Raw genomic sequence first — 12,604 nt, 5'->3', positions numbered from 1 at the left:
AAAATACTATTGTAATAATTTATATCATTTGCAATTATTTGGTATTTGAATAATTTCTGGTTAGGAAAAGTAAGAACCTTAGTCTCAACATCAGTTTGCCAAACGATTTCTGAAGACTGTTTTATATATATATATGAGGAAAAAATCATCCTATGTGGTTTACTTACGTAGAAATGCTTAAAAGGTATTTTTAGTATCAAGCAGTTGTGATCTTGGTTTTTAAAGGTTTTTACCTTCTAAGATATGGCCCATTGGCTGTATCAAGGTAAAAGTAGATTTATACTAATTTATTAGTTTTGGTGTATCAATATTGTATGGATAAATGAACGTATTTTTTACTAGAAAATATTCAAAAGAATTTGTAAGCCACATGAATAAGTATCCTTTAGGGAGTGGAATTAACTCATAAGTATGATAATCGAATTTCAGATCAGGTCAATAAAATCAAATGACTTACTTTACGTTTACGATAATTAAGGAATCCACCAATCATATGAGACTTCTTAAATCATTCGTGTAAAAGATGAATGGAAAGTTTGGTGACAATGTGATCCAACTAGGGTGTACAATACATTTATTAACCTAGATATAGATCATCTACATTTGAGCTATCTACAAATACGCAAGGACTGTGAGTATTGTTGCTTAATCGATAGAGCTTGCCATTAAATCTCTTCCTGTCTTGGGTACATGAACTTAGTAAGTGTTGGTAATGAATGGAATTTCTAAATCAAGACGCAGCTTATATTGGCCACAAAAGCTTAATGTATGAACGCGTGACTAAGATAAATTTCACTCCATCTTTATAAATGATTACACCACCTATTACTCCGAGTCTGTGATTACTTAAGCTTCAATAATATAAGTTTTAAGGGAATTTATTGATAAATGTCAATAATACATTTTGCGATACGTGGTTAAACTGCAATGAATAGTTAAACAACCAATGGATTTAAAACAAAGACCAACTAACCATATTGAGCTACCTGATAAGCTTTGGAAGAAAATAACTGTTTACCAAAATGTAACATTGAACGAGGTCAAAAGAAGAAAGGTTTAAGATCCTAAACTATGACTAAGAAGTCAATCGGTACTCCATATTCCTAAATGACTACCAAGTGATTTAGCTTTGTATTTTTCGACTCCTTAGAAAGTTTTATAGATTAGTCCAACCTGAGCAATTTGTTACTTATGCTAAACTTAGCTGTTCATTTTGTAGAAATCAAGATGAAATTTATTAACTGAGTGACTTCAAATGGAACCATTATGTTGCGAAACGAGACATTTTTTCGTTTATGGGGGGGGGGTAAGGAAAACAGATACCATCAATAATCAAGGCACATCAGTCAGTTAAAACGTAGAACCTGGTACGTATGTACATCGGTTCAAGTTGCCATACCCCATTAGCACAGCATGGTGAGATTGTCAGGCCAAATCTCAGAATAGTAGAGGTAGTAACAGTATCAATAGTAAAAGGAAAGATTGAGCATAGATGATTCGGGAAAAAACATAAGTTAGTGAAACAAAGTAAAAAAGGTGACGAATTCTGATTCAAATTTTGGGTGAAGACAAATGACAATTTATTAATAATAACTATTGACAGGGTTTCAGAATAAACCAATACCGTTAGTACTTATGAAATATGCTTTTTTTAAAGAAACAATTATATATATTCTCTGCCAAATAGTCATGCGTAACCATTTATTACCTCATATAGTCAACAGACGGTGATCTATTAATTGTTTCTCTTAATATTGTGTAATGTAAAATGATTTCATTCTGGTTGCAACTATTTATTCTTTTTTCTGTTTCATAACTGAATTAATAGCCTTACATCGAGCTCCTAAAGCACATGCTTTATATGTCAATCATGTATTAAAACAAGGCCTACCACTGATTTCAATGCATGCTGAACAACTACCAGAGAACGAATTATTATCGTTAAACGCATTAAATGTAAACACAGTAATTGATCCTAATATGCAAGATCATCAATTACCTAGTGTACTTGAAAGTTTCTCTTTCACTGAAGCCAATATTTATACGGACGAAAATTTGGTAAGTGAATTTTCTTTTTATCTATCCTGGTGTAATTTTCCCTATAAAATAAAATTGCTTATTGTCAGTACACGTATTATTCAATGTTTAGTATTGTGAAATAAGGAAAAAATGTATAGCTATCAGGGTTTAGATATTTTCGATCGCTTTGGGCCTACTTCAAATAAAAGCGAGTAAATATTTCTTGACTGAAATCCTACATACGTTAGTTTAAACCACTACACCACATTAGCACTGTGAGATAAAACTATCAAGATGAATCCTGCAGTAGTAAGATTGTCAGTAGTAGTAATACAACAAAACGGGTGTGAGGAAAACAAGGAGCAAAGATACCACCCAATGTCTCTAATCATTCGTTACGATTCGCTGACCCCAACCAGCTATTCTACCTCTACCTAGAAGGCTCAGTCCAATTGTCAATGACTTCATGGACTGATGCCATATTTTCGTTTGGTCACCCCTAGCTTTCTTCCAGCCCACTCGTACACTAGACATCTTCTACCTTGAGAGGTGGTGGTTGGGCATGCGTAACACATGTCTCAACCACCTCAGTTGATGAGGATTTTCTACCTCACCAACCTATATGCCATCCTTAACTAGTACCCTATCCACAACCTTGACATTACTTACTCGGTGTTCCCGAAATGCGCAAGCAGTGGTTCGAAGACATCTATGGTCGAATACCAGTAACCTACGAATGTCTTGTTTCTAATGAGCGTGCTTCACATCCATAGAGTCGAAGAGGATAGACTGCTGTGCATTAAAATTGTAAGTTGGTTAACAGGCGGTCATCTCGCCTACTCCATATGTGCCGTAAGTTGGCAAAAGCCAGCTGAAGCTTGTGAATCTGTGCTGAGATTTCTTCAGACACCAGACCATCAGTATTGATGTGACTCCCAAAATAAGTGAGGCGGTCGATGAGTTCAACTACTTCACTCCCTATGACTAATTCAGGAGCTGGCGCAAGCCAATCCCAAAGCAACACTTTGCATTTGGATGGAGAGAACCGCATTTAAACTATGCTTGCATTGTTGCTTATAGTAGTCAGAAGACTGGATTTTGTCACTATCTTCACCAAACCGAAATATATCATCAGAGTATTCTAGGTCCACAGGTGAGTCTCCTGGAGAAGATCATTCTCTGACAAGTCAGATAAAAATGTCACCTCCGAAAGCATGTCTATGAAAAGGTTAAATAAAAGTCGGAAAACCTTGACGAACACCGCTTGAAGTAACTGATTCCGATGATAATTCGCCGAAAGCTCTGACTGAACCAGTAGTGGTCGAGTAGAGAGCCTACACAAGGTTAATATACTTTTTGGGAAGTCTTTCAGTGACAGACACTGCCACAGAACCTTAAGATCAACAGTGTAGAATGCCACCCTCAGGTGAAGGGATACAACTATTGTTAGATGTCGGAAAGTATTTCTGTCTCAGAAACTGCCAAAAGGAGAAGATTAGGCTTTCACATCCACATTCAGGTCTGAAGCCAGACTGGTTGATGGGACGATCAGCCGTCGAGACCAGTCAGATGAGATTGCGTCCAGTCCTCAGATTTTAGCTAACATCTCAGTCAATCTAACTGCTAAAACTAGACCACCATCGTTAAAAATTTCAAGGGTTAGCCCATCAAGCCTAGATGCTCTCCGTCGCTTTAGATCGCTCACAGCTTATAGGACTGTTCTCAAAAGGAAAGGCACCCTGACACAACAAGCTTCAGTAAAATAGCGATGATTTTAAAGTATATATATATATATATATATATATATATATATATATATTTTCAATAAATCATAAACTAATGTTCGTAAAACGACTTTATTGATGCCCTTTAACAATACTATTTTATCAGTGATATAATTAATAACAATTCTTTTACATAATGCGCAAACCTAGTTTGAGATATGATTTTAAGAATGGCAATATTCATAATAACCATGTTAGTCTGTCATTCATGAACAACGCAGAACTTGGCATAACAACTATGCGAATTAATTCTTTTGATATACAAAGGTAATTAACCAAAAGCGTTTTAGACAAATCTTCCACATAAGATTAGCATTTATCAAAAGGACATCTCTCTGAGGTATTCGAGTACATATTATTCCCAATTGCAGTCAAAGATGCATAATAGTATCTCATTTAACTGAAATATCGAGTCATCTAATTTATTACACATACAATAATTTAAGGAATATATGTTTTCATCAAGGCTAAGAGAATGAACGCAAAACTGGTTAACATTACTTAACTGATCCGAGTAACTAGATTGCATTACGAACTGACAAGTTTAGAAACATAATTTTGACAATTGTTACAACCTTCTTCCCGTGAAAAATCAGAGAACACAGAATATTATTAAACATCGGTATTAATAACTTCGACACGAATACTTCAATGCATTCTCTAATTAAATAAAGCTAAACACAGACTGACAAATGAATAAACTGACTTTAACACAAGACAGAATGGTTAAAAATTAGTAAACAAAAGGAAAGACGAAAATTGATGTAATAATCCAGAACTGTTTATCTTTTTGTTTGCGAATTTTTCTAAATGGAGAGGAGACAGATTATTTAAACGATTGATAAATTTAAGAAAAACCTTCAATTGGTTATTTTCTTTATTAATGACGATAAACGATGACGATCAAAGGTAAACATAACAATGGTTAGAATATTAAAAAAATAAGAGAGATGAGTGAAGAGATTCCAATCGGGTATGTGATCATTTGCCAATTACACAATGTGTACACACATCATATATAATAGCATTTAAAATAGAGATGGTGTAATCCTTAATTTCAGGTAAAGAAAAAACAAAAGCAAACAACATGACAATAAGCACCGAAAATGTAAAAGGGAACACAAGAAAAAACAAATATGTATACATGTATCCTTTTGTGAAATTTTTGGAATGTGTTTGGTAACAAATTTCAAAAAGTAATTTAGCAGCACAACTATTAGTTAAACTGAGTTAATGACAACAATAATATAGTTATTTTTCTGAAGTATTATAAGGAAAAAAAGATTAACAATAAGCAGAAATACAGTCATAAACAAAACTTTGATTTTATGGACAACAGTGAACAAATGAAAAGGATGGACACAAATAGGAAAGAAGAAAAATCAACCGAGAAATGAAATTCTCACGTAATTTATAAAAGTGTATCTTATAATTTGGCGCAGTTAGATAATTCACAACATACATGTATATATAGGAAACCACTGAATGTTATCATTGATAGAAATAAAGAAAAATAATAACAGAATATCACACACACTGTGAGATGAAACAAAAGAAAAGAAAGAAATCATTCACAAGAATTGAGTGGTAGATAGTGACTGTTTATTTTCCTCTCTAGCTCTTTGTCCCTCCCTCCAAAAAAGGCGATTTGATTAAACTGTTTGTGGACGGAAATCGGAACAAGATAATTGGTTATATGGCATTGTTTTTAGAATGGGCTAACATGTTAATATGCATAAACGTTTACGCTAAATATTTACACAAGACAATATAAAATAAACAATAAAATCGACTCGTTAATGTTCGATTGATATTAGTCAACTTTAAATTACTGATTCAGCTAATTTATTGAAAATAAAAAGATATTTCTCAGTGAACGTACTTCACAGGTTAACATGATGACGATCGAGTAAGAGACGTTGTAACTATTTGTACCGAGTAAATGTTCTAGCTACCTAAACGGAGGGAAGTTTTAACATTTTCATCACTGATCAATACCACGAATACGTTTTACGACGTTTTTATTCCATCTATCGTCAACAAATAAAAATCATCTCTATTGTATAATCTGTTTTGACTTAACATTATGTAGCAGTTGATCCTTCTACCAAGGAATTTATACGAAGTAACTTGGCAACTATGAACAAAACAATTTCTAGATACGACAGAACACCAATAACAATCATATACACAACTAGATACCTCACATAAATGTAACAGCTGATCAATTTATCACTTTGAAAATTTATCCACTTTACCATCTCAAGTTATCTTATTTAATGCAGAGATGTAAATGAAACGATTCTAGTTTAAAATATAATTAAATTTTCAAGTTAATATGCCGTCTTGTGTACTATTTTCAATTTACATATAGCATGACAAAAACAATTAGTAAATATTTGAAATAAAAAATTATAGCGTACACATACACAATGTTAATAGGCAATAGTGACTGAATGATTGAATGGTCTATAAATCATACATAAATGTATATTTATTGACATATTTCTGTTTTACTTGTCTAATAATAAACTATTTCTTTGATATCAATATCACTGTTATCATATCACATGACTGTTATAAATATATGAATTTACAGGGAATTGACAAAGCCAAACACGTATCCAAGATTATGTAGACATATCTAATTGGAATAGCTGATGAACTTTGACCGAAATCGTTACTGAATACAATCAGATACAATGTAAAATGAAATACTTGTCATGAGAAAAATAAACTAAAAACAATGAATGAATAGCAGTAAACGAAACTTACGTTATATAAGAATTTGGAAGTTTCATCAGTATATATATATATATATATATATATATATATATATATATATATATATATATATATATATATATTAGTGTGTAATCCAGTCGTGAGCCACAGTGCCACGAATACTACCGACAAGGCGTTGCTGAAAATAAAAAAAGGTTTGAAGACAAGGCGTTGCTGAAAATAAAAAAAGGTTTGAAGTTCATTCATATAGACTAAGAACAGCAGTTATCCATTCTTACATACTCCGTTAAAATCCCAACAAAGACGTATTGATAAGAGAAATGGTTTTATAACGACGGCGATTTCTAGTCTTAGAAAGGTACTAAAAATAGGAAATACACTAGAGTTACTGAGGAGCTTCAGTCAGTCAGCTACAACGTAGAACCACGCACATATATGCATCAGTCCAAGTTGCCACACCTCATTAGCACAACAAGGTGAACACCAAATTCATAGAAGTAGTTACTTCAACGGTAGTAATATATAAAAGAAAGATTGAATATCAAGATATAATACAAAAAGGAAGAATTAGTCCGTAGGAAGAAAGGTATAAAGCGATTTTAATCTCACAGTTTAAGGGAAGAAAACGAGTGTATACACCTGCGCCATTGCGGTCGATTCTCAACCATGTCAAACGTAGTCGCGCGGACCCCAACCAGGTAGTCTGCATCTGCCAACATGGCTCAGACCAGAAGTTAATGACTTTATGTACTGATACCATGTTTTGGTTTGACCGCCCCTAACTTTCTTCCATCCGACTCCAACACTAGTCAGCATTGCGTGTCGTGGTATTCGGTGGTTGACGATGCGTGGCCCAACCAACTCAGTCGATGTAGATCCACAACCTCATCAACTGATTTACCATCATTCCTTAATACCCTGCATCTAACCACACTATTACTTACCTGGTCAGTCAGTCAGCGACAACGTAGGACCAGGCACATATATGCATCGGTCCAAGTTGCCATACCTCGTTAGCACAACAAGATCAACACCGGATTCATAGAAGTAATTAATTTAGTGGTGGTAGTATATAAAGAAAGGTTGTATATAAGGATATAGTATAGGAAGGAAAAAAGTTATGAAGCAATTTTAATCTCAAGGTTTAAGGGAAGATAAAGAGTGTATACACCTACGCCATTGTGATCAGTTCTGAGCCATGTCACCCAGAGTCTCCAACCATTGGTTACGATAGTCACGTGGACCCCAACCAGGTAGTCTGCATCTTCCAACATGGCTCAGACTAGAAGTTAGTGACTTCAAGCACTGATGCCATGTTTTGGTTTGGCCGCCCCTAACTCTCTTCCAACCATCCCCTACACTAGTCAACATTGCGCGTCGTGGTAATCGATGTTCAAGTATACGTAACACGTGGCCCAACCATCTCAGTCGATGAAGATTCATCAACTCATCAGCTGATTTACCATCATTCCCTAATACCCTGCGTCTAACCTCACTATTACTTACCCGGTGATCCCAGCAGATGCGAGCAATATTTCTAAGGCATCTGTGGTCAAATACTAGTAACCTACGGGTATCTTCTACTCTTAATGGCCATGTTTCGCAGCCGTAAAGTAGAACAGAGCGAACTGCTGCGCAGTATACTCGTCCCTTAATTGATAGATGGATATCTCGTCTTCGCCATAGGTGATGTAGGTTGGCAAAAGCAAAACGAGTTTTTTGAATCCGTGAAGAGATTTCGTCAGACACCAACCAATTAGGGCTGATCAGACTTCCAAGATAAGTGAAGTTGTCGACGCGTTCGACTACTTCACTCCATATCCTTAGTTCAGGTGTTGACGCAGGCCAGTCCTGGAGTAACAATTTACATTTGGATGGGGAGGAACGCATCCCAAACATCCTGGCATTATTACTGAGTTCCAACAGAAGACTCTGCATTTTGCCAGCGTCTTCACCAAACAGGACTATGTCATCTGCGTATTCTAAGTCGATAAGTGAACCTCCTGGTAGAAGATCAATTCCTGAAAATTCAGTCGAAGAGAATGTTATTTCCAGCAACAGGTCTATAATGAAGTTAAACAAAAATGGGGATAGTGGACAGCCTTGACGGACACCACTTGAGGTTGTAAAATCATTTGACAGTTCGCCATAAGCTCTCACTCGACTGGTAGTGTTCGAGTAAAGAGTCTTCACAAGGTTTATGTACTTCTGAGGTACACCTCTCAATGACAGACACTGCCACAGAACCTCTCGGTCTACAGAGTCAAATGCTGCTTTTAAGTCAAGAAAAACTATTATTGTCGGACGCCGATAAGCATTTCTGTGCTCTAAAACTTGACGAATGGTGAATATGTGGTCGATACAGTCACGACAAGGTCTGAAGCCAGCCTGATTTTCTCGTGTTTGCAGTTCACGAGTCTTAGTTAGGCGCCCGATAATTATTGAGGCTAGTATTTTAGATACTATGTTAGTCAGACTAATCCCTCTATGGTTATCACAAGGTGACTTTGGCCCCTTCTTATATATTGGGACAATCAGTGATTGTGACCAGTCAGATGGGATTACGTCCGTTTCCCAGATTTTAGCCAGAATATTAGTCAACCTAATCGCTGAAATTGGACCACCATATTTAAAGACCTCTGGAGCCAATCCATCTGGACCAGCTGCTCTTCCTCGTTTCAGATTACTTATAGCCTTTTGAACTTCAGGTAGGGTCGGGGGGCCTACTTCAATGTTCCATTCAGGTTTTCTGGGAATAGTGGGTAGTTGTGCAGTAGCTGAAGGCCAGCTAAACTGCTCCTTAAAGTGTTCCGCCCATCGTTCTAAACGTTTGGGTTGAGAGCAGATAAGGGTTCCATCTTTTTCCGAGATCGTCTCACTTACACTTGACTTCTTAATTTCGGTTTCTTTTATTAGTCTGAATAGTTGCCTACAGCCGCTGCCTTTCCCGTCTCTTTTGCTTTCGTTGCCCACCACTGCTCACGATCGTTCCTTAGAGTTTTAGTTAACCTAGATCTAATTTGTTTACGCTCTTCGTCGTGTTCAGAGCCTGATGGGATGAGTTTACGCGAATCCATCAGTGAAATAGACTTAGAAGAAATCCACTGGTTTTTTGGAGCCCTATGGTTTAAATAACTAATAGATGTTACTGCTGTTTCCACAGCTGTTCGTGTGTCTTTCCAAGCAGCACCAGTCCCCTCAAGATTACAGGTACACCTTGCTGACAAGTGCCAAGTAACACGAAACCTGGGTCCAGGGTTTCCTGTTGATCACCTCCAACCACCATCTTATCTCAACATAGTGCACGCAGTGTCGAGCCATCTAGACCAGTGACCACATTGCAACTTGATCGATAGCATTCGATCTGCACTAAGAAGGACTTGACACACTTGTACTTACCTGGTGATCCCAGGAGATGTTGGCGATATTTCTAAGACATCTGTGGTCAAATACTGGTAACTTAAGGATATCTTATACTCTTAATGGCCACAAGAAGTGATTTACACTGAGTCAAGAAACGTCAGAAAGTCTAGTTTTTCTACTCATTGGGATATTACAAATATATTAATTTATTTATAACAATCTACCCAATGCTCAATTTATTCAAAATTATTAAATCAAAACTAGGTAATGATACCTACAATCTTAATGGCCACGTTTCGCAACCGTAAAGTAAAACATAACAAACTACAGAGCAATATACTCATCCCTTAATTGATAGATGGATATCTCGTCTTCGCCATAGGTGATGTAAGTTGGCAAAAGCTAAACGAGCTTTTTGAATTCGTGAAGAGATTTCGTCAGACACCAACTCATTAGGGCTGATCAGACTTCCAAGATAAGTGAAGTTGTCGACGCGTTCGACTACTTCACTCCATATCCTTAGTTCAGGTGTTGACGTAGGCCAATCATGGAGTAACAATTTGCATTTAGAGGGGGCGAAACGCATCCCAAATATCCTGGCATTGTTACTCAGTGTCGACAGAAGATTCTGCATTTTATCAGTGCCCTCACCAAACAGGACCATATTATCCGCGTATTCTAAGTCGATAAGTGGACCTCCTGGTAGGAGATTAATCCCCGGAAGTTCATTCGACGAGAAAGTTATTTCCAGCAGTAGGTCTATGATGAAATTGAACAGAAATGGAGATAGTGGACAGCCTTGACGGACACCACTTGAGGTTGTAAAATCATATGACAGTTCGCCATAAGCTCTCACTCGACTGGTAGTGTTCGAGTAAAGAGTCTTCACAAGGTTTATGTACTTCTGAGGTACACCTCTCAATGACAGACACTGCCACAGAACCTCTCGGTCTACAGAGTCAAATGCTGCTTTTAAGTCAAGAAAAACTATCATTGTTGAATGCCGATAAGAATGCCTGTGTTCTAAATCTGAAGAATGGTAAATTCGTGGTCGATACAGTCACGACCAGGTCTGAAGTCGGCCTGATTTCCTCGTGTTTGAAGTTCACGAGTCTTTGTCAGACGTCCGACAGGTGAACTGTTCTTTAGGGTGTTCCGCTCATCGTTTTAAACGTATGGGCTGAGAGCAGATATAAGTGTCGTCTTTTTTGGCGACTGTCTCACTTACACTTACCTTTTTAATCCCGGGTTCCCTTAATAGTCCGAAGAGCTGTTTTGTGTTACCTAAAGCTACCGCCTTTTCCAACTGTTTTGCTTTCGCTGCTCACCACTGCTCACGATTGTTCCGTAGACTCTTCGTTCACCTAGACTTGATTTGTTTTCGTTCATTATCGTGTTCGGAGCTCTATGGGATGAGTTCACAAGAGTCGATTAGTGCAATAGATGTCTCATAAATCCACTGATTTTTCGTGACCCTTTTATTCAAATAGCTAATAAATGTCGCTGCTATTTCCACAGCTGTTTGTATATCTTTCCAAGCAACATCTTGGTCAGCCTTGTTTTTAAAATTGCCCGAGTGTGACCTCAGTTGTTCCTGGAATCTACTTTTGGCTTTCTCGTCACTGAGTTCAACTCTAATGGATCTTCTTAGTATGTTTTTTCTGTGTTCAGTGAGGCGCAAGCAAGTGCGTGCTCGTATTTGAGCATGATCGGAGTATCAGTATGTATTCCAGAACGAGTGGCAATCTTCTATAGAGTTTCTCCAACGATGACGGATGGCGATATGGTTTATTTGAGTCAATCGTTGGTTTGGTGCAGGGGGTTGCCATGTTAGACGATATCTCTCTGTATGTTTAAAATTAGTGCTTGTCAGAAATAAACGATTGTCTGAACACAGTTGCGACAGACGGTCACCATTATCCTTTCGCTGAGCCCGAATATGAACATACCCACCTGTCTTTCCGTTTAGTTTAAGATACTTAACTGAGCATTAAAGTCACCCGCTACGAGTACTATGTTTGAGTGTTTAGCTTTTTGAAGGAGTTCAGAAAGCTTTTTGTTCAAGTCATCTTCCACTTCATCCGGGTTACATTTAGTGGGAGCATAGGCAGAAATCATGAAAATCCAACGACTTGTGTTCCTATCCTTCCAAGTTCTTAAGGAGCCGTTTAGCCGAACAGCACATAGGCGACTGTTAACAGGGATCCATTCTAATAGTATTTGTTCTGCCCTCGTACTTAATTTTATGCCTACACATACAAGTCCACGAGAACTAGCCATCGGGTCGCCAGATACACGGAGGGTGTATCTCGTCTTATCTCTGTTTTGACGAGGTGAGGTCAAGTGAATGACCACACTAGGATCCTGTATGTGTGCTTCGGAGATACAGCATACATCAATGCCACGAGATTCTAGGGTTTTAGCCATGGAGGCCTGCTGGCTGTTTTGACTTAGGGTGCTTACGTTGGAGGTTCCAATGTGTAGTTTGGAGTGAGATTTCAGTAGACCTGGGGCAGTGTTTCGCGCACTAGGATCGTTGGCCATGGTGACATTGAGGAGGGAGTCAAAAGATGGAGTTTAGAGCTGAAAGTCAAGGTAGGAGGAATAATAGGAATTGAAGAGAGGGATTGATTATGAATACAGTGGTCTTGAGTGCTGTTAGAGGTATGATGACAGTTATCACTTCCCGGTTG

At 37.4% G+C, this 12,604-nt stretch overlaps 1 protein-coding gene across 1 annotated transcript; it reads left to right on the top strand.

Annotated features, from left to right (window-relative positions):
* Positions 1–243: 243 nt before the first annotated feature.
* Positions 244–5,577, top strand: Smp_137030 (hypothetical protein; the record flags this gene model as incomplete). Its single annotated transcript, XM_018796652.1, has 3 exons — positions 244–265; positions 1,829–2,058; positions 5,422–5,577. 3 exons carry the CDS (start codon positions 244–246, stop codon positions 5,575–5,577), a joined length of 408 nt encoding a protein of 135 aa, XP_018651773.1.
* Positions 5,578–12,604: the final 7,027 nt, after the last annotated feature.

The sequence above is a fragment of the Schistosoma mansoni genome, chromosome 4 (genome assembly GCF_000237925.1).
Source record: "Schistosoma mansoni strain Puerto Rico chromosome 4, complete genome".
In the NCBI taxonomy this organism is placed as follows: Eukaryota; Metazoa; Platyhelminthes; class Trematoda; order Strigeidida; family Schistosomatidae; genus Schistosoma; species Schistosoma mansoni.
The sequence above is the reverse complement of the archived record's forward strand: the minus strand, read 5'-3'. Positions and strand labels throughout refer to the sequence as shown.